General features: G+C 41.3%; 1 protein-coding gene across 1 annotated transcript in view; it reads right to left on the bottom strand.

The window, feature by feature from the left end:
- Nucleotides 1–22,376, bottom strand: part of KMT2A (lysine methyltransferase 2A) — a 55,642-nt gene that overhangs the window by 6,024 nt on the left and 27,242 nt on the right. The window contains exons 11-35 of the mRNA XM_068916822.1: nt 21,772–21,918; nt 21,419–21,514; nt 20,474–20,594; nt 19,534–19,647; nt 18,963–19,147; nt 18,202–18,375; nt 17,268–17,378; nt 16,944–17,017; nt 16,289–16,482; nt 15,224–15,330; nt 14,550–14,687; nt 13,263–13,421; nt 12,850–12,967; nt 12,681–12,759; nt 12,264–12,424; nt 11,653–11,838; nt 6,715–11,026; nt 5,275–5,355; nt 4,247–4,311; nt 3,158–3,328; nt 2,476–2,550; nt 1,986–2,160; nt 1,466–1,573; nt 857–940; nt 313–442 (exon numbers count right to left, since the gene is read on the bottom strand). Coding sequence (XP_068772923.1) covers nt 313–442; nt 857–940; nt 1,466–1,573; nt 1,986–2,160; nt 2,476–2,550; nt 3,158–3,328; nt 4,247–4,311; nt 5,275–5,355; nt 6,715–11,026; nt 11,653–11,838; nt 12,264–12,424; nt 12,681–12,759; nt 12,850–12,967; nt 13,263–13,421; nt 14,550–14,687; nt 15,224–15,330; nt 16,289–16,482; nt 16,944–17,017; nt 17,268–17,378; nt 18,202–18,375; nt 18,963–19,147; nt 19,534–19,647; nt 20,474–20,594; nt 21,419–21,514; nt 21,772–21,918 — 7,365 coding nt within the window. The remainder of the gene's footprint in view (nt 1–312; nt 443–856; nt 941–1,465; nt 1,574–1,985; nt 2,161–2,475; nt 2,551–3,157; nt 3,329–4,246; nt 4,312–5,274; nt 5,356–6,714; nt 11,027–11,652; nt 11,839–12,263; nt 12,425–12,680; nt 12,760–12,849; nt 12,968–13,262; nt 13,422–14,549; nt 14,688–15,223; nt 15,331–16,288; nt 16,483–16,943; nt 17,018–17,267; nt 17,379–18,201; nt 18,376–18,962; nt 19,148–19,533; nt 19,648–20,473; nt 20,595–21,418; nt 21,515–21,771; nt 21,919–22,376) is intronic.

Raw genomic sequence — 22,376 nt, forward strand, 5'->3', positions numbered from 1 at the left:
GGTCTCACCTATGAGACACGCATCCTCTTTGGCACAGAGCAGATCTTAAAATGCCTAAGCTTCTCTACCCCTCAGAACTCCAAAGATCAACTGTCAGTTTCATACTCTGAAGATGTAAAGTGCCACTCCATTCTAGGACTTGAAACTTCAGCATATATTTTTGCCAGCGTTACCAAGATCAGGTAATCCCAATGCCTCATTAATGACTACATTCTCTCCCAGCTGCATTTCCTTTTCCTTCCTTGGATGACCAAATGGAGGAAAGGGTTTATTATGCTTTTTAAGAGCTTCTATAAAAGCCCATAAACTCACCTTACTGTCGTAGTACTTCTCTCGTTTGTCAGTGAGGATGGAGCGAATGACATTGCCTGAATATTCAATCACCATCTCACCTGCATCAATGTTCCTTTTGCAGAACAGACCTCGGCCATGGATGGGAGACCTGGAAAAGCAACAAAGTAAGAGAATATTTCAAACAATACAAGTGAAACTCAGCAATTTAAGATTACAAACGTCACAGAACATAGGCAATTTCTCTACAAGGACCAGTGCAATTTCATTACGCTTCTTTAATGATGCTATCCCGAACAAGACTAGCTCTCTCCTGCCCACCTCAGAGCAAATGCCTTAGCTATCACCAAGGTGAGCTGGCAGGAGTAAGTGGTTTGTGCTGAAGATTACTTTCCAAATATATAGCTTTAAAACAAAGAGAGAGGAGAGTTAAGAAGAAGGAAAGAGAAAGAGAAACTTCTTCCCTCAGTATTGCAGCCTGACTTCATAGGAGGTTTTCAGTTTTCACCTCCCTCTGTCCTAAAGGCAGAGACATCAGAGTTAGAGCATCAGAACAGAACCATACCTGTAGACCCCAACTGCCTCCTTGGAGGTCTTCTTCAAGTGTCGGAATCGCATGGGCATTGGCAGATCCATACTAGTTGCTCTCCTAGAACAAAGACACTGGTGAGTGATCACCTTTATTTGAGAGCCCGTGCCATATGTTAGCTGGGATAGTTTCCAAGTTATGAACATTTAGGCACTGTGACACTGCAGCCCTATGCCCATTGAAAACACAATCAAAGTTAATTCAGTGTAGTGACTTTTTTTCCAAATGTTCAGCTGTTTCCATATCTTATCTCAGGCAAACTCCTTACTGCTAACCAGCTCCCCCTTCCTATAAATTCAATACAGATCATTTCCTCCTTTTTCTCCTCAAACACTGATCAGAATATCTTACATTATGAGGTGAGGGTGTTTGGGAAAAATCAAAAGACGACCGGTCTGATCGGTCACTTTCAGTGGTCATCTGTCCCCTTGCTAATGGGGAAGTCTACTCTGCATTTTCTACTACTTGTTACCTTTCAAGTTTTAAGCACCACATCAAAGTACATAGCAGATAAAACCAAGAGATCAGACTTATTCAACACCATGCTATATTTTCCCTTTTGCACTCTTAAATCCTGCTGCATACCGGGCTGATTTCAGTTGTACCTCCTCCTCTTCCTCATCATTTGGATTGTATTCTGGTGGCTGTCGGTGTTTAGAAGCCAAGAAATTAAACATATCGAATGCAGATTTCCTGTAGTTCAGAGAGATCAAAGTAAGTTTGTTTTACCATCTGCAAATAATTCAAACATGTGATTGCCACAACAGTTTGACACGTTTATTGCTTTACACCTTTTCCAGTCTGTCTTCTCTCAAAGCCTGCTAAAGCTTCAGGATTACACACACTAATTTCTGAGAATTGTGAATAAAACTATCAACCAGGAAAACTTTGCTGAGCAAAGCAGACCAAAAAAAAAAAAGGCACAGAGCAACAGGCAGATTCCAAAGATGCAATATTATTGATTTACATGCAAAAAATACTAACGTTTATTTTTAACAGAACTCAGAAAGCCTGAGTTCTGTAGGAATTTGTTCTTTAGGCCCTGCCATAGAGTTAATCAAGCAAACGGACTGCTAGCCCTAACAATGACAAAGCTCACACTTGCCTCAGGTGGACTTCAGCCCTAGCAGAGCCATGTGGATTCAGAGGAGGTTCATTGGCCTCCTCTGGCTTATGAAATCTGAACTTGTAGTTGTGGCAGTGCTTTGCTCCATAAAGTTGCTCAATCAGAAACACAACAGTATCATGGATAATCCCCAGCATCCTCAAACCATTCACACCTAGAACAAGAAAGAGATCGCAACAACAAGAAGAAAACAGATGACAATGGAGACTGGGAGCAGGAGAATAGGGCAGCATGTTAGATACAACTGTTGTGCTAGCCTGTAACTTTCACAGCTTTCACCTGCATTAACTAATGGGTTCCACATTAGAATTTTAAATCATTTTATCAGGAGGAATAGTCCTCTAAACATCAGTCAGTAGCTACAATGAAACTCGAAGAAACCAAACCCTGAGATGCTCACAGAAAGGTCTGTTTGTTCTTAACACACATTAAACAACGTAAGAGAAACGACCTTTGCACTGGGTATTACCTGCAAAAGATAGCTGTTTCAGGCGGGCATTGGAACGGGCTTCTTGAACTTTATCAGTCAGTGACTTCCAGGCATCTGTAGTTACACAAACAGAAGACAAAACAGCGTAAAAGAGTATCCAAGCCTTGGGCACTGAGGATTCCCAGAACAGGTGCCCCTTGCTAAGTTGCTTATTTTTCCACATCTTATCAGGCTTCCAGTGAAGCAACCTACCAGCAGGAGATTTTTGCATGCACGTGTAGCATGCTACTTTCCAACACAATGCTCATATTTTAAATAAGCTAATCAGACAACATGAAGTCTGCATCCCTTTCAAAGCCCATAAATTAAAGTAAAATCTTTGGATCCCACACATATATATAAGCGTATACATACACACACACACACACATATGTGGACTATATATGTGTATACCCACACACACGTGGAGTGTACACATATATAAACATATGTGTACATATATATATGCACACACATACACAAACATATAAAATATAACCCAGGCATTGTTAGGAGCTAGGATTGTTCTAGAGCTGTATGTCAAGAGAATAAATAAATTAAAAAAAAATATATATATATTCTGAAGATATATTAAAGCAAGTAATAGATCCTCAAAAGTCATAATCTGACTTATGGCAAGGAAAGCAAAAATCAAGACAACCAAAAAATGCACAGTTCTCACCTTCAATACTTTCTGCACAAATCTGAAAGCCGTCATCGCTGGAGATCTCAAAAACCAAACCTTTCTTTGGTTTCTTCTCACCAAGACACTCCTTCCTCTTTTGTTCTTGCTGAAGCCAAAACATAAGTGGGGAGCTGAAAGTGCTCTCTTCTTCCTCAAGAGCTTTTGAGCCTAGAAAAGACAGAAGCTAGCATGAAGATAAATATTGGGTAGAATGAAATTTTTCCATTGGTTGTTCCACAACCAAATGAATGAATTACTGACTTGCCTTTTTAATGGTACATGACTATTTCTAAGAAGAACCTAGCTCTAACTATAATTTCACAAACGTTTGAAAACTCTACCCTGGTTTAGAAGAACTACCTCAACATACTGCCTCTTCATGATGCAACAACACAGATCCCTGGCATCTGTAAAGTAGTGCTTATCGAATAGCAATCATTATTTATGAAAAGATTCTTAACTACATTCATCAATACTCACATCCTCATGGAAAGACGAAATTTGTTCATATTAAAGCTCCACAGCAACAGATCATGTAAGTAACAGATTAGCTTCTAAACTGCCATTATAGCAGAACTAAGTCTCCACAAGAGTCATGAGCTACAAATATCAATTTCCAATAACGAAGAAGAGCAGGATAACCACTGTTTACAAGTGAGAACGACCCGTGCTACTGTAATTGTATATAAACGGCACTGGACTGTGAAGAGATTATAGAAAGCAATACACACTTCCAAATTTAATTTGAAATGTCTAAGTAGTGTCCTGGAGCTCTCGCATTCAGTATTAGCAGTAAAATGTGCTTTTTACAAACTAACATTTCAAGCACAGATTTTACTCAAAGGAAAAACACACAACCGTGCGTGCCATTTCCATTAATAGTGAACAAAATCTATTTTGTTCTTTCTTTGAAGGGAGGAATGTTATTAGCTCTGAGATTTTTTTCTGAGAGCACAAAAGAGACACCCTCTCTTCCCTTCCTCCCCTCCCCCCACCCCCCCCCAAAAAAAATCAGAGCTACAAGGTATTCTTCATTTCCCAGTCTGAGATTCCCAAGACTCGGTGCTTTTTGAAGACGTGACATACCTGCATTTTCTTGCTCGTTTGCCAAGTTTTGCGTTGTTTGAGACTCTGGGAGGACAGCCATTTGCCTTAGGAAGGAAGGAAAACGAAGACAAATATTCAACAACTTACCTCGTTCCCATTTTTCCATGGCTGAGCCAGATTTAAGCAAACAGATTTTTAAAGTTTCAAATTTAACTTCTAATATAGCATTATACACTTTTATTCTCCCAAGAACTGTCTACAGCGTCATTTCAGAGAGGTGTAGAAAAACTGCACTGCATAGCAGTAGAGTGAACAACTATGCACAAAATAGAATTTGAAAAGACCAAACTAAGTCATTGCTTTCCCTATCCACATCACAGTAGAACATGAGTGTTACTTGTAAATACATTTGTTAAGACTGACCTTATTCACTACTCCTTTTTCAGCTTTGTATAATACATGCTTTAATCAGGCTTCAGAATTAACTCGGGTGGCCTTGGAAAGCCACGGGAAGACACTGAACAGTTATTCAAGGCAAAGCTAATGCTAGTGTATTTATTCTGCGAATCAATAGATCTTATAGCTGTTAATCTACTAGCCTCACTAGCCCTAGATAGCCACCTATAAAATCTGAGAACTAGACAGAGATGCAAAAATTTGTTTCCAGATCTAGTATTCTAACATCAGTTCAATTGCAGACAGAAAGAATTCTGCTCACTGGCATTTATTTTTGAGGCCTCTATTAGGCAACACTTTAATCTAGTACAGTCTGTGACCCGTTCTTTACATAGTCCTATTCAGTAATAAGGTGTATGCTAACACAAGAAGAGCCAAAGCGATATGAACAGTCTCTTTGGTTCTCAACAAATAAAAGCTTCCCCACATGTACATTACACTTAATTTTAAAAAGGCTCAACAACACAACTAAACATGACCGCTCGTTTCAGACTGAAAGCTCCCACGATGTTTGAATTAGCAAAGTAAGACTTCTCCCGCTCCACACACGTTTCTTCAAGGCAATGAGCTCAAGCCAGCAAAACCTGATGGAAAGGTAATTTAATGCTTACCCTGCAGACTGCCCACACTGTTTCTGTGATGGCTGATCTATGCTTGCTGCATCTTGCATATCTGCCTTTGTGGCGGAAGTCCTGAAACAAAGAGATTTAGGAGCATTCAAGACACCTGCCAAGCAGTATGTGCCATAAATGAGAATGGTAAGCAATAATAGGTCCACTGGGAGTTGCCACAAGTGATTCAGCAGTTGAGCAAGATACAGAAATAACAACAAATGCTCTTAGGACATGAGAAACCAGATCACACTTCCAGCATTAGATCAGATTCAAGACTTACACTTAAAGGGAAAGGAGTAACATGAAGCTAGGGGAAGTGAAACATTTCTGAGCAACCATAAGCACTGAGCCCAGGGGTCAAAAGATACATAGTGGCATGCTGACAACTATAGAAAAGGTTTACAGATCAAAACAGATGGGCATGTATCAGCAATACAAAAGAACTATTTTAAAAGGTTAAGCTATCTAAAGAGCTTGGGATCAACTACTTAAAAAATAGACTTATCATAAGACATTAAGAACAAGGAACTACAAAAAAGTGATATGCAATATTTCTCAGCTACCAAAAGATGGACATTACTGCCTTTTTAGAACCAGCAATCATTTTGGACAGTTCGCTAACACGGCCAGGATCGAAAGTCAGTGGTGCAATACCTTTAGTGAAAGGCATACTTGTTAGCGGTGCGACACCAAAAGACAGGTTAACGAAATTGTCAGTTTTGCGTGTAAAACTTAGATCAACAGTTCTTATTCTCACTACAGGTCCATATTTCAAAGATTCAAGTCAAATGCCATTTTAATCTAAGGCCTAGAAAGTAAGTCTTTACTGTGGGAGAACAGTGCAATCCCTGCTGTTCTGACAAACTAGAGAGCAGGATTCTCCCTGTTCTCGCAGGTCTTCCCTGATTCCTCTTGCCTGTAGGGAGTAAGGAGGGGAGAAGAGGGGCAGGAAGAATAGACTGCACTTTGGAGAAACACTAAGCTCTCCAAAACGGGCACACAGTTCAAATTCTCTAATCAAAATGACTATGACGAAACTATAATAGTGCATCACTTTGATGCCTTAGCACACTGCTAATAGTATTATTGAAACTTCCAGAGCATTTAAATATCCTTAACAACATACAGGAATAGAACACACCACCCTTTTGAGTACCGTATTCTATACTGATACATCTAAAACATTATTTAATTTGCCAGGGCAGGCAGCAATGACTAAAAGCCCTCCTAAACCTAATCCTCAAAGTCTTAATTTTCTCGTCCTTCTGTTTCCAAAGGCAAAAGTTCTATCAACTTCTTTAGAGATCTGCTTTCCATTGACAGCTGTATTAGAAACTATCCATCAAAAGGAAAAATTCACTGTAGAAACTAACGCAAAATTCTTTCTGATATGCTTACAAAATATCAGGGATGAACAAAAGCGAACATTTCTCTTACCCTGTGGCTGAGACTTGGGATATAGCAAGGGCCCCTCTGTCTGGAACATGTGCTTCAGAGGAACTGGTCCACATGTGAGAAGTTTTGTGCTTCTTTCCATTCCCTTTGTCTAAAGATGGCTGAATGCGTTTAATTTTCGGCTTCAATTTTGTGGGACCGAGCACAGAGCTACTTGCAGACTGTTGACCAGATGACGGGGAGCCTCCGGGAGATGCTGAACTGGCATGCATCACAGAAGAGGAAACCTTGTTTTGCTCAAGTCCTGTATTATTGGGAACATCAACCAGCTGCGGAAAGCTTGACAATTGAGTTGCTGAAGCTGCGCCAAGGTCTAGCTGGGAGGAAGCGATCCCAGTTTTGCTGCCTAAGAGTTGTGTCATGTGCTGAAGCTGGTAAGAGCCTTCTGGGTCAGTAGATGACTGAGCAACCGTCATGCCCATAGTCTGTGCTGAAGGCAGAACACATATACTCGATGCAGCTGTCATTGCTGCTGTAGATGGAGTTTGTGATGATCCCAGTTGCGAAAACATCCCAGAACCTGGTGGTAAAGTCATGTGCTGCTCCTGCAGACCAAGGCTTTGCTGACTAGCTTTGATCAAGAGGTTGCTTATTGAACCAAGGTCCCCCAATAATCCAGGACTGGTTAATGTTACTGAACTTTGCCCCAGAACGTGACCAGGAACTGACCCACCAGTAGTGGGGGCTGCTGTGGCCTGCATGGATACTACATTCAGCACCGAGGAACTGGATGCTAGTCCTGATGCAGGCCCTGTTGGGAGGTGACTAGCATCTGGCCCAATAACACTGGGAGACGTGCCAACTGCAGCAGCAGTCCCACCTTGTGGGAGTAAAGACGTCTGCTCAAAATACATGACTCCAGACTTGGATCTTTTGATAATATTGGGGACAGTCCTATGGGATGTTGAATTTGCAATGGTTCCCAAATCCAATGGGTGGTTTGAAATCTGGGAAGGAGCAAAATTAATTAAAGTCATGTTGGAGACCATATCAGGAGGAGCTATAGCAGAAGGGGTTCCAGAGGGAGCCAGCTTTTTATTCTTCCGTGACTGCAAACGAGATATTGGCCGTTTCTTGCCCAGGGCAGCAGTTGGCGTAGAGGCAGTGGTGCCAAGGTCTGTCCTCTGACTAGCTTCAGACACTAACAGCTGAGGATCAGGGGGTGGCTGCACACCAATAAGAAGACCTGGCGAAGGACTTCCAATATTTGGTGGGAAGCCAGTCTGAGTGGCTGTGGGGAAGGGATGTAAATGCTGGTGATGGGACATGGGCAACAATCCTTTGCTAGTGGGAGGGAATAATGACTGAGATGAGGGTAAACTTGGATTTAATCCTGTGGTCAGTGTAAGCCCACTTCCCATGGGCCCTAGCACTGAAGCATTAGTTTCCATTACACTCTGCGCAGAACTAACAGAAGGCGTTAACTGTATTTTTTGAGTAACGCCATTGGGGAGAGTTTGGAGGACATAGAGTGGCTGCATATTTTGATTGACTACCAACAGTTTTTCTGTGGCTGGTTTGAGATGGGGTGGTGTTGTCTGTACTGCAGCATTAGAAATCTGAGAGGGACCTGGACTGTCAGTGGAATTTGGAACATACTTCTGGCTCTGAAGGGGAACAGTTGGGGATACCGGCACTTGGATACCTGGAGTCCCACTGTTTCTAGTTAAGTCCTGGTTGCTGCCATGGCCTTGCTCAACTGGGCCACAGGGTGGGCTGGCTATATGTTCCGCATCTATGTGACCTTGGATAAAGTGATCAGGAGTCATGTGTCCTTCAGGGCTAGGGTCTACTCCTGGACTTAGAAGAGCCGTATCACCTTCGCCTGAGGCAGATTTTTCTGTAACTGTAACTCTTTTTTCCCCAGACTCTGTGGAAGGCAAGGCAAGTATTGACCTCTCTCCTGAAGAAGAGAGCGAAGACTCTGAAATGACAGCAAGTCTACTGTGATTTTGGCTAGGCACTGTAGGGCTGCGAGTAGTCAGAACAGAGAGATCAGAAGGAAGTTCTAATGGCAATTCAAATTGTTCCTCTGCTGATATAGAGGAAGAAACACTACTATCCACTGGTTCAGTAGTTGGCAACTGTTGAGAGAAAACTTCAAACAAACCCATATCCTTGCCACGGTTACTATCAAGACCTAAGCCTTCTCCTAGCGTTAGAAGTTCAGATGAAGACGACTCTGGACTTTCTCCTAAAGCCTGCATAGATGGTGTATTCTTTAGAACAAAGTCCATGATGTCTGAAGGGAGGATATTTCCACAGTCATCACTGTTGTTATTGTCAGAGTCAGATTTCAGGAGTTCTGTGTTAAAAGTGTCCAGTAAGTTCTTATCAGAAGGCGTGCTGGCATGAGCCCTACGGCCTGTTTCCAAGGAGCTCAGCTGAGCTTCCAGTGAATCCTGGCCTTGTGTTTTAACCCTGCTCACAGGATGGCAATTATCAATCTTTGGATCAGTTTTGTGGACAGCAGGGCTCTTCGTGACTTGTACTTTCTCTCCGGATTCTTCAGTTCGATCTAGCTTTAAGCTTTCTGTTCCATTTTCTTTACCACTCCTTTTAGTTACTTGATTCACTTTTCTTGTTGTTGCTGTGACACTTGTATCACTTTCAGTTCCATCATCTACACCATCTAACTGTGAGATTTTTGGAAGATCGCACTGCTCCTCTTCCCTGAACAAGTTATGGGACGCAAGCCTCTCCTCTGTGTTCGAGGAAACCACTGTTCTAGTGAAATTGTAGTAGTATAAGTCATCTTCATCTGATGTACTCAAGTCATCTGCACCATCCACTTGTCCTTCTGCAGACCGCTTCCCTCGCTTTTTCCCTGTTGAGTTGCTGTAGAACGGAATGTCCTCCTCTCCATAAGACCTCACACCGTACAGAGGAGTCAGTCCAAAAAACATATTAGATCTGGCCCGAGCACTTCTCCGTGGATACCTCCGTTTGTATGAGCCTTCTTCTTGAGCTTTAGCTCCATCCTGAAGCATCAAGTTGTTATCTTGAACAGGCAAATTTTCATATGTATTATTCTGAGATTCCTGCGTTGGTGCTTCATTTGGGCTTCCCTGAACTACAGAGCCATCTTCCGGGCTTTCAGAGGTTGAGGAGGGCTCTGTCAAAGTGGCCAGTTCTGCCCCTGTAGACTGAGGTTCAGCATCACTTTCCTGCTGTGCATTTTTAGATTGGTTTTCACTTTCCATCTTGAGAGGAGTCAGAGTGACTTTAACGGTGCGTTTTCTAGGTGCTTGTGACTCCTTAGAGGCTGCTTCAACCTGCGTCACAGAACCTTTCGACGACCCTTGTGAAGGTGGAGACTTCTCGACAGCTTTTTCAGCAGGAACGTTATTGCATAACCTCTGACCAATTTGTTCAGTTGCCAATCCCTGATTACCAAATTCTGGCTTCAAGTTTCCTTCATCACTGCCTACTGCTTGACTTGAATCTGTAAGAGATTTCAAGGAATGTTTCTCTTTAAAATTAGAATCTTTCATTAACTTTTTCCCCTTCTGACGCCTGTCACGAGAGGCGGAAACCACCTGCTCGCTTGCTGCGGGAGATCTGCTATTTACTCCTGCAGACTTTAGGCTCTTTGCTTCCATCTCCTCAACCAAAGTAGTTTTCTCTAGTTGTGCAGGCTCCATATGCTGGTCTCTGTCTTTCCTTGAGCCTCTCTGATGCAAAGAGGGAAAGGATATTGTTTCTTTCGAAGAAAATGATCCTGAAGATTCTTGAAAGCTTCCTATTTTAACATTCAACTCTGTGCTCGATGAACCATGTGCTTGAGCGGACATTCTAGAATTTCCTCCAGAACAAAAACTATGAGCTGAACAATCTGAGTCCTTAGAGGTCAGAATTTTCATCTTCTCTCCCTTTGAAGGTGTTCCTTTGGCTATCAGATCTGAACTACTAGAATGTTTTACTTCTGTGGACTGAGGTGCATCCAGCTGGTAAGTTTTACTTCCACCTGTAGCCGTTGTCTTCTGGGAGCTCGAACTGTTAGAGCAGCTTTGAACTGGAGCACTTGGAGTACCTGAATTCACTGATCCCACAAAGCGGTCAGTATTTTTTATACTCAGTTCATGTTCTGAAGAGGACCCCACACCTGAAACTGAAGATACACTGTGCTTGGAATAAGTGTTCCCAGCCCTTGTGGGTGAAATCATCCGGAGTTTCGACTGCTGTTGTGACAAAGAAGAGGTGCTATGTCTCCTAGAACCAATGCTCTTAAGTCCAGAGGATAGTAAAGGATCTCCTACTGTCACTATTTCATGGGTCACTGGGGTAGGACTCCCTGAGGAAATAAGGCAAGAAAGACTGTCACGTGCTCCAAATCCTTCACAATTGATATATATCCAATTCCTTCACATAAAACATAAGACATTAAAAAACACCAAAGCCTTTGAGTTAAATAGCAATAACATGATACTTGAGTTATGTATTAAAAATCTGATACTGTAAATCAGCATGCACCACGCAGAGTTGACAAGTTATTATCTCAGCCTTCTGCATCTCAATTTCAGATGTGAATTTTCAAAAATGAATTTTAAACAAAACGTGACTCATACAAAAACAGTAGGTAACCTAAAATACTGGATTTCTGATTCTCTCTAGAAAAACACCAGCTGAGACTATTAAGTGCCAACTTTCGTTAAGTTTCTCCTGAATTGCTGCTATAATCTTGCTCGAGAGTTCCTTTCTTCATCCTGGGCATATTTTTGCTTCATCTGTGCATCTCCTGACAAGTCACCTCTGCTATGCATTTCCAGAACTTTCCCTCCCTCAAACCCTACTGCCATTTTTCACTATTTCCTCTACAAACAGAAAACTAAACCGCACATTCTGGATTAAGTCTCAAAACAAAACCAAAAATCCCCCAAAACATAACAAAAAAATCAAAGCCAACAACACTTGAAATACCTGCAGAAGGCAAAGGCCTAGAGCCGGGAGACCTCTGCGTGGATGGATAACTTGGTGTCCTGATCCTAGGACCCTTTGAGACCACTGGATAGTAACAGGAACTAGACGTTTGAGAATGCATGGGACGATCTGGTGATGGTGGGTTTACAATTTCAGGTGTATTTCTGCTGTCTTTGGAGAGAGCTTCTGTAAGAGCATAAAAGAGAAACAACAATATAAGCCATCATTTAATCTTACAGGCTATGATCTGATAAAGCATACATTGCTATCAAGTTTCACTGGGGAAATTAAGATATTTGTGAACCAAACACAAAGATTACTGCTTGCTTGCAATCAGATAACATCTGGTTTCATCTTCCTAAAAAACATTTTCAAACATTTATAGCAAGAAATATGATTAGTGTAGGAGTTACGACAAGCCTTTTGGCAGCTTCCTTATTAATAGTACTTTGCCTTGGGACAATAACATCTTTAAAGCTCCATGAACACCTATAACACTAACGATAACAAACAAGTCTCCCACCTCTAAACCACCTCTCTCTTTCTGGTAAGGATATACCACAGCAAAAACCTATAGAGAATATACCTTTAGAAATTCCTTAAAAGATTACCTGTAAGGGGTACTGGACTATGGGCAATTGTTCTGTTATCATCATGTTCCACAGTGCTGTTGATATCAGGTTCTATGACAGGAGGCCGGCATTCCATGATCTTGCAGGTATACACACAGCGTTTCCTGGCATCTGTTGTGCTCCAATACACCCTTGAGCACCTGAAAAATATTTCAAACAAAATAATTTAGCAAACAGTTGAGTAAACCATCTCAGCATCTCTAGCTTAAATTTTCAGTTTCCCAAAATTACAAGTGACAAAGTTTTCCTGGCACAACATGCTGCACACCTAGCTTAATCACAAGATTCTTGAGCAGCTTATGAAAGCTACAGTCAATTTGCATAGAAGTTACTTCAGTGCCAGTAGGGCATCTGATCTGGTAGAAGAGGTTTAAGCATGTAAAAGCTCATACTCACTGATAGCCAATGGGAAACAACTTATCTTCACAGTCTGAGAGGTCATTCAGAATTCCTAAACAGTCTATAGTCATTGAACCTAAGCAGAAAGAGGAACAGAAGGGTTCTGTGAATAGCAGAAACCTGATTCCAGCAAAGATGGAAAAAGTGTTCAGAGACTAGATCTTACCAATCATCATGTGGATGTTCTCTGGTTCCAGGCCACTAAGAAATTTTCTTCTCAAACTGATCCCTTCAAAATCCACAAAAACTCTCCTAAGAACTTCAAATCCATTCTCAGGAACCACCTGGAACAAGAACCCACAAAACAACTCGTTAATTTTAAAGGAACCATCACATATGTGCTATGCAGTCTGCTTTACTGGATAATCAGTTTAGTCTTTAATTTGGTATTGTGTGGCAGGTCAAAAATCACTTGTCAAATTTTCTCATGCTAGCTCTATCACTTCTCTGCAGTGCTATAGCACTGCAGTCAGGCCCTCATTCATGAGGAACATATTCAGTGCTATCTTTTAAAGAAATGTTTATAGCTGCAGCTATCCTAACCCTCAGGCAAAGCAGGGTATGAAAGAACAATCTCACCTCTCCTTTGATCAAGTCACGGTGCCTCTGGCAGTAAACTTTCTTATCATCCAGAAAGACACAGTTCTTGGCCCGTGAGCACATAAAGTGATAGTTACTTGTACAGGAAGTGAGGCAGCAGCCTACTGTGGCACCTGACTTCTGGCAGAACTCGCATCTCTACAACAGTAAAGGGAAAAAGCTTAAATATTAATTAAAAAAAAAAATTAAAGAAAGATCATTTCTTTTCTTTGAAAATGACAGAAGTTTAGAGTATGGCTTGACCTTCCACTTCACTTTGTAACATTTTACTACCACGACTTGCACATACAGGTACGTATCTGAGACATGAAGCAAGACATCAAGGAAGAAAGATCCCTCACACAGAACAAGTTTTTTCATTTAAAGATTGACTCCTCTAAATCTCAGCCTCTCTCGTTTGTACTCCACATCCAAGTCACGCATTCATGAACAAAGCTTGCAGATACCTATTGCTTGCAGTAACCTATTTCTCTTGCACAGAATCTTCTGCAGGTGAGCAGCTTGCTGGTGGCTGAGAGGTCCTATTTCACAGCTTCTGCTGTTTTAATAAACATTTAGGACGAAATGAGGCAATATTAGAACTTGGACAAACTACTATCTAGTCAAGCTTCCAGTCTCATTTCATTCTTCTGGAAAGTAAGCCAGAGCCAAATTGCAGTAGAAAGATTTCATTTTGGAAACAGGAATTCATTCTGGAATAGGAAATTTTCATTTTCCAAGACTGTTTGGGAGTTCAGAAAAAAGGACATCACCATCTTTTTGCCGTATTTAACAGAAGAGGTATGTAAAAGTTAGATGTCAAGGTGCTTCATCTATATCAGAGCTTGAAAATCCTCCTTGAGCAACACATTTGAGTTGGACAAAACTCGTTTTCAACTACTACTACTACTAAAACATTAAACTTAGGTTAAAATACCAGGAACAGGCTCAGCTCGCTCTCATTAGAGTTTCACTGCTGTCATCAGTTCAGACTCCAACAGAGGAGCTGGTAAGTCCTAGTACCATAGAGCTAGGTGTTTTACTTTAATACAGCATTTGGCTATCCTTTACATATTCCTTTAAAAAACAAACAAAAAACAAAAACAAAAAACCCAAACCTAAACAGGATGTCACCACAGATATGGTGTCAATTGCTGAAGGTACAGCATTAGCAGTTGAAGACCCCCTCCCCCCAAACACAGAGGAAGAATCTTTTAGCTCAGTTCCAGTGTCGGTTTTGTGTAAGGCAGTCTAATTCTTAACAAAGTATTGTTTACTTATACCCACCAGCTGCTTTCCCCTGATCACAGCCATATGCACGTTTTTCAGAGAACCATCATCATCCTCAAATACTTCTGCTGACCATAAAGCACAGTTCACATGTGTCCATTCGTTTTGGCCAATATAGAGAAGACGTCCGGCATCCTAAAGAACATAAGGATATATTATTTTCCACAGACACAACAATGCACAAGAGGACGAGTAGGTTTCAGCTGTGCTAGATTTAAACTCACCCCAAAAAAAGAAATCACCAACCCATGAAGAAATCACCAACAAGTGGTAACTTCAAAGTTCAAAGACAAACGTTAATTAGGCAGAGAAGATTACCACTAAGTACATACAACATAAAACGCAACCTTAGGAAGCAGGAAAATTAAATTCCATTCCTACAGGTATTTCATAAGTCTTCTAGTATTAGAAACGTATGCTGCTCACATAAATGTTGTGATGTTACTTAGTGAATTGCCTTAAAGACACCTCTAAAGTTAAGACCACGCTATTTTCTAACCAGAACAAGATGGGTTATTTTTATTTGAAGTAAATCATACTAAGATAACAACAACAAAGAAAAATAAACACAAACACCCTCAGGTGCTGTGGACAAGCTGGATGCTTGATTCCAAGTCTGTAGTATCGCTTAGATCAGCTGCTATCAAAATGGGTGTGTGCCAGGTACTTACATTAGCACTATCATCACCATATTTCAGGCACAACGCACACTGCCTGTTGTCTTCTACATCTGGGGGTGGATTAAGTTCAGGACTATCCTCTCTGCTTCTGTCAGAACCTTATAGTCAAAAGAAAGAATGTTGTTTTTTCTTGAAGGTCAGGGAGGCAAAAATTTATGTGAAAAAAAATTGTCAGTATGTGAACAGAGCAGAAAAGCCAAACAGCATTCTAGAGTTTCAATAACTCGTTTGTAAAGCAAGGAAAAGCAGCAGCCTCTACACAGCCCTTGCTCGGGGGGAAAAGAGGCAGATGAAAATGCATTTCTAGGCTGAAGCTCAGCACGGGGAATCCAGACAACTGTTTAAGCCTAATTCCATAGCGTTCTTTCAGTCTCCCTCCTAGCCAAGCTCCTCTACATGTCTAAGCCTCCCTGGTCCAGAATGACAGGCAGAGAGAGGGACCAGGGCACAGATGCAAAACCCGTAAGGCAGGACAAAGTCCTGTAGCCTTCAACTCCTTTCGTGAGCAGGGAATGAAAAGTCCAGCAGTTCGGGGTGGGGGGGAAGTGGGGGAGGGGAGAAATCTTCACTCTCAGGCTTATTTGTCCTCTGTGACAACCCTTTTCTACAGGGCTACTGCTCCTGGGTCATGTCCAGAGTTTTTTTTTCAGTTCATTTCTTGTGTATATGCTTGCAAATACTGCCTAGACCCACTAATATGAATATTCATATTTCCTCCTTTAATACTGTGTCACTCTCTCTCTTCATTCCTGCAGTCAACTCCACTAACTCCCTTCCTTTTTCCTATAACCTATTCTTGTGCTTGATTTGCGTAGCTTTTCATGACATTCTGCATGTGTTCAAGGAGCTATGGCAAAACTAGGCTGTACACTGCCTATTACAGTCTGAATTAGAAATATCTCACATGTAACAGCTACTGAATGATTTCAGGCCACACTGGTCTCCAAAATCCTTCAGTGGTATACAGAACTAATATAGCACTCTCTTTACTACGAGAATGTTTGGAATGAAGCACTTTGGGTTTGGGGCTATCACTGCTGCAGTCTACTTTCTTACTAGAGATAGGTGGCGTAGGAGGATGCAGAGGAGTTGGTGAATCTGGCTCTCCAGGCCCTTTGGGTTTTGGAGCTGGAATGATTTTCTTCATCAGAGGGGGTTGTTCAGTGCGGTTGTTCTCTTCACGCTCCTGCCACTGAGCATAATTATGGTCAAGCGAAGGGGGCAGCACTGCATTCGGCAACATACCACTGCTGAAAATGCAACAAGGAATCAGCTGTCAGACCTGGCTACATCAAGTGACCTTGTGCGCAGTATACTAGCACTACCAACATTCAATACCCAGTAACAGTTCATTTAATTACTCACAGTCTACAAGTGCTCTTAACAAGGGCTATGACCAGTCACTTATATATCAAGGTTTGGGATGTGACTGTCTTTTTCTTTTGAAGATAACTGATGCAGAACGAGGGCCACGCTCAATGAGGGAAGGAGAGGGAGGTGGAAGGAAGGACAGGACTGACAAACCAACACGCAATATACCTAGTTCTAAATCATGCTTTTGGTCCCTCTGCTTCAGAACCGTGAAGCGTGCGCAAAGATCAGGGACTGTGACTACTGTTCTGCTTCTAAAATACAGGCTCTCTTGATACTGTTTGCTTTGACAGCTGGTAAACTGCAGGGTGTCGCAGTCAGACACAGAACAATTACTTACTTGCTTGTTACTTTATTTGGTTCCCAAAATCTGGACTTTTTTACACTGAACCATGGAAAAACACGCTCCATTTGCTGAAGGAAAACAACGCTCAATTAGAAACGTTATAAAAATACGTAAAAATCCAAAGAAATTCAGCTAAAATCGACTGCAAAGGTACAACTAGTAAGATTTCATCAACATTAAGAACTTTGACAAGGTATTATTATAAATCTTGGAAATATCCAAGCAAAGGTAAGTGTGATGGACCCTTTGCATTCCAACAGCAACATAAACAGTGGTACAACACAAAGCAGATTTCCAAGTAACTGTAGTCCTGCTCACCCGAATAAAGAAGGACTTGACCATGCTATTGGCTTTTTTAACTTCTGGCTGCCCTCCATCCGAGTTAATGGCTGCTTGAATTATCTTCACAATATCATCACTAAATTCCAGCTATAAGAAAGCCACAAAATTTCATATCAGCAGGACAGTGTCTTGCACAGCTATACCACCCCCTAATTTTTAAGGCATCACATGGACTTCTTGATGACTAGAACACTGATTCATGGAGAAAAAGAATTTGGCTGTAAAAAAGCAAGCAGTTCCGTGTATTTGCAAACTGACTAGCAGAACTGCTAAGCAAATAAAACCATAATTGCTCACGTCTTCTTTCAATCCGGATTTGACTGCTGACTTTTACTTTAAACCAACTAAGCTACCTGCCACACAAGGCCATAGCTTGGCAACAGCACGCTTGCGATAGCACTCTGAAATATACACTCCTCCTTAAGATTACAGGCTTTGGGGTGGGAGGAGGAAAAAAACTGCTCCCCACAAGGAAAAGTGATTCACTTCACATTAGCAGTTTATACAAATCACTCCTAAAGAGATTATGCCTCTATGCCTACAACGCGAGTTATTAGTTTCCATTAGATAATGGATTATTATCAGTGTCATTTGGCTAGGCTTTTTGTCAGACACTGCACATAAAACTCAACCTATATCCTGTTTCCCTGAACACAAACGACTGACTAAGAGCAGAGGTACTTTAACCAAGTATCACTGCTGGTTAAAAAGACCCATATAACAGTGTAAATTATGTGTCTTTGGGCCAACATTAACGTGAGTGCCAGCCAGAATTATTTTTAGCAGCACATTTAACCCGTTTCCTTGTTCATAAAGAAAAGGTTTCAGCATGCCCAGTTACAAATATCACGGGTCATAAAGCAGTTCATAGGATCTATAATTAGAATGAAACTCTAAAACTTTGGCATACCACAGAAGTGTAACCTCCTTGATCCATTTTTCTTTTTACTCCTTCCAGATCCAGAGGTTGCTGCTCCTCCTGTTTACTGACTTCTGTTAGGACAGGAGGATCAGGACCTTCGGGAGAGCTTCTAGATGGGATACTCTCTTCTGTCTCAGGATTTAAATCAGGTGGCTTGGCTGCCTGTTAACATCAGCAAACCAACAGATAGACATTGGTTAATTAGTACTGAAGCGTGGCTGCTACTCACAACGTATTCCTCCGCATGCTTACAGGCACAGAGATTCTCATTAACGTGAAAGAAAGGAGACTCAAAGCCTCGTAATTCTCATCTAAAACATAGGGACAAACATAAAAAGACACTTAACCAGCTTTTTGCTGCTGATCTCTAAAGCACACAGCAAGGCAGAGGGATGAGAAATAAAGGTTAAACTCATTTTTCAGGAGTCATATTTCTGAATACATATTTCGTGACTAAGATCCCGTTCTTCTGTCAAAGAGGCACTTTCACCATCACAGACCTAAAATCTCCCTGTTCCACAAAGAACTTTATCCTACTTTTCTTTATCCTCAGACGTCATATCGCAGATACCTACTTCTATAAGTTTTCATAAGAATGAACAAAAGAAGTAGAACAACAGTCACGATACGTGCTGTTTTAACTACAATAAAGAAACTTTTCAAAGTATGATGCACAGCAATACCAAATTTCAACTGAATGCCAGGCAATACTTCGAACCAGTATACATTAATAGGAGGCTTCAACTTACCTGCCTATAACGTAGCAAATGGCTAGTAGTTCTAGAGTTCAACAGGGCTGTTAAAACCTGCTTTAAAGAAACCTGCAGCTCCTTTTCCAGTGCAAGACGCCATTCTGCAGGGTGCTGTTCTGTACAGTTAATGCAGGTGTACGCTACGCTCTCAGGCAAGTTAGAGAGTATCTCATACATTTCATCTGGAGACAAAAAAACAAATGAAAACAAAACAAAGAATAACAACCTGAACTACTTACAGACAGACTGATACAGGGAAAAACCCCTACTCTGTGTACCACACTTGCTGTCTAAATCAAACACCTTCCCCATAACAAAAATACCTTGTGCAACTCTCATTGACTGATACTGCATTTGAGGCAAGTCGTAACTGTTCAGGATGACACTGACACTAACACTGGTTTGCCTGTAACCTTTCCATAGGCATTTTTCAGGTAGGTGAAAAATCTGGATAGGCGAGGTGAGGGCGCTTATGTAACACTCAAGTAGAAAGGTCCAAAACTGGATTGCTTCGGTCTACTTGGTGCCTCACGTTCTTAAGGGCTAAGGAGGTAAGAGTTTGCCTTACCTGAAAGGTTTTCACATTTGGAGTGGACCCAGCGGTCACACTTCCCACACTGCATCATCTTACTCTCATAGTCATCATCATCATAGCATTTGTCACAGAGAGGACAGAAGTTTCCTGCAAATAAGACAAAATTTTTATCAGTGGTTCAGCTGCCACGTGCACCTTAAAGGCCAGATGGTTACTTACTAGAGCGTCAAGAAAGAAGCTCTCTGAAACCTCCCGCCAGTAAGCTGCTGATACATTTGCGTGTACTTTTACAACACTGAAAACAATGGCCACAAAAATCACCTGCCTGGAAGACCACTACAATTCCATTATTATCCTACAATTATTATTATTAGCCTACAGTTCCATTATTGGGTACCCTTTTTAAGGTAAGACTAAGATAGTGCTATGCAGTTAGCTTTACTGAGCAGAACGAAAGTGACAGAGATAACATATAGGCAGGAAATTCGTTGGAATACACAAGATTTTCTACCCTGTGATTTTTCCCAGTGTGCCCCTCCTAGATTCAAAGGCCTTAACGTACAGTAAATAATCCAAGAAGGAGCAATTGCCCTACTCACAAGAGGGATTTCATTGCTCTTAAGTCAGGGATCCTTTAGAATATCATTTTCTCAGCTGCTACCTCTCATGCCCTGGTCCAATAGGTCTGTAATAATTGCTATTATATTTTATAGGGTTTAAATTCTGGAAACCTCAAACTCCGTGGATAAAACAGCAGCAACTTTTGTTAGTTATTGTAAAACCTTAGAATTTAGCTTTCCTATAAAAGCTTTTACTGTACAGGCTCTGATTCTCGACCACAACAGTGTGCTACGCTCCTGTTTGTACCACTGACAAGCTGGTAGGCCCTCATTTCACTCTACTCTGACACTGTCTCATCAGAATTAGACCACCTCAAAAGGCACCAGCTGTAAATAATCACAATTTTATGTACCTTTAGCAAAGAGTTTGGCACAATCGTGACACAGTGAGAAGTCATGAGACCACTGCGCATCCCACCCTTTGCCTGGTGTTGTTGATCCACAGCTCTTGCAGCGAACACATTTGGTACATATCTGGAAAAAGGGACACATTTGACAAGAGTTATTTGCTTTTTTCCAATGGCTTCCATTCTTTAGCCCTAACGACACACTTCACACCTTTTATTATTTAATGAGTGCAGAAAGCTTACACAAAAGAATAATGTATTTCAAATACCAGAAATTCTTTTAAAGGGAAAAGACCTTCTAAGCTTTTATGGTAACATGGTGATGATGCAACAGGAAAAAACATTACATTCTGGTTGCTCTGTCCTTGCGACCTGTGCTAATGATAATATCACCTTTCCTTTCACATGAAAGGGCGTTATGTTTGACGGGACAAAATTATGGCGTTTTTTCTGTCCTAAAACACAAAGTCATATTTTATCAATTTTCCAACTCAGAGGACAATACAGCAGAAAAGGCTTTGAAAACCATTAGTATCAGGTAAACCATAGGCACAACTTTTTCACTTGTTTAGAACAAGAACTGGAAAGACACTAAATAGTACATTAATCCAATTTGTCTCTCAATACCAGTGTCAACAGGTAAGTTTGTTTAAAAAAAAAAAAAAAAAAAAAAAGCGTTTCCATTCTAAAGAGCTCTTCCATGTTCTGAGACTATGCTATTACAACAAAAAAAAAGGAGTAATCCCTGTAAAAGCCTGCTTGTTCAGAGAGTTACCACTAACCATAACCTTAGTGAGAAATCTACTTCCAAATGTATCTTCCGATGCCATAGGCACCTTTCTTGAGAAGATAAATAACTGTAGCAGAGCAAGTAATTTGCAGAGCTTTGGTCTGTGATGTCATGATCAGTCAATAAGTGAATTATCCAAAAAAGAAATCAAGAAACCTCACCCAAACTTTCTTTTTCTTGGTGGGTTTTGTTGGGTAGTTTGGGCCCAGGCACTCAGGGTGATAGCTGTTTCGGCACTTGTTACACTCCAGCAACTGCTACAAGAATAATGGGAAAAAAATAATTTGAACAGAAACCCAAGAAAGGATCCAAAATCTTGGGCATATTCATTTTATATCAGATTCCCTATTCAGGGCAACAGGAGAAAGTTGCAACTAAGTGACTCAAGGTAAATTCAGAATAATACATAGCAATATTTAGACAGAGAGTCTGTGCTCCACTGCTTCCCGTTCCATGTTTAATGGCATGAGAAGAGCTTTGGCTGCCTGCTCGGTTGCCCAGCAGTTCAGGGTACCTTGGTGGCCTGGTGCTGTCTCCCACACACGTGACAGAACTTGCAGCGACGGCAGCACCAGTTTTCCAGCTGGTCCTCCAGGGGCCGCTCACTCTCCTCTAAGCAGAACTTGTGGAAGGGCTCACAACAGACCTGACAATACACAAACTGCAAGGGGGGGGGGGGGAGAGGGAGGTTTTAGCAAGTCAAAAACTTTCCTGAACTCCTAAACAAAACCACTTGCTCTCCAATCTACTTCAAATTCTGCTTTACAACTGACAGAACATAGAGATAGAGAACTGACACATTTTACTAGAGAAATAGCGTGCATACTTCAGTTAGCCTAAATATATATTTGCCTACCTAGATTAAGCATCTAGCAGCAAACAAGACTCTGGTCACTCTTATCTAAGTGTTCTAAGTATTGGTACAGGCCTATAGGCCTTCAAGATTTCTCACCCCTTCTGTAAGAAAGGGCCAAACGGATTAAGAAAAAGCATTGTTTGAAGAAGGAAGAGACATGCAGAGTCCAGAGAGACATCTTTCCTTTCATTCAGCTTAGATGGCCCATTGAAAGGTCTTCTAAGTATCCTCTACAAGGCTGATCACATTAGGAAAAGAACAGT

Source organism: Struthio camelus, chromosome 22 (genome assembly GCF_040807025.1).
Source record: "Struthio camelus isolate bStrCam1 chromosome 22, bStrCam1.hap1, whole genome shotgun sequence".
In the NCBI taxonomy this organism is placed as follows: domain Eukaryota; kingdom Metazoa; phylum Chordata; class Aves; order Struthioniformes; family Struthionidae; genus Struthio; species Struthio camelus.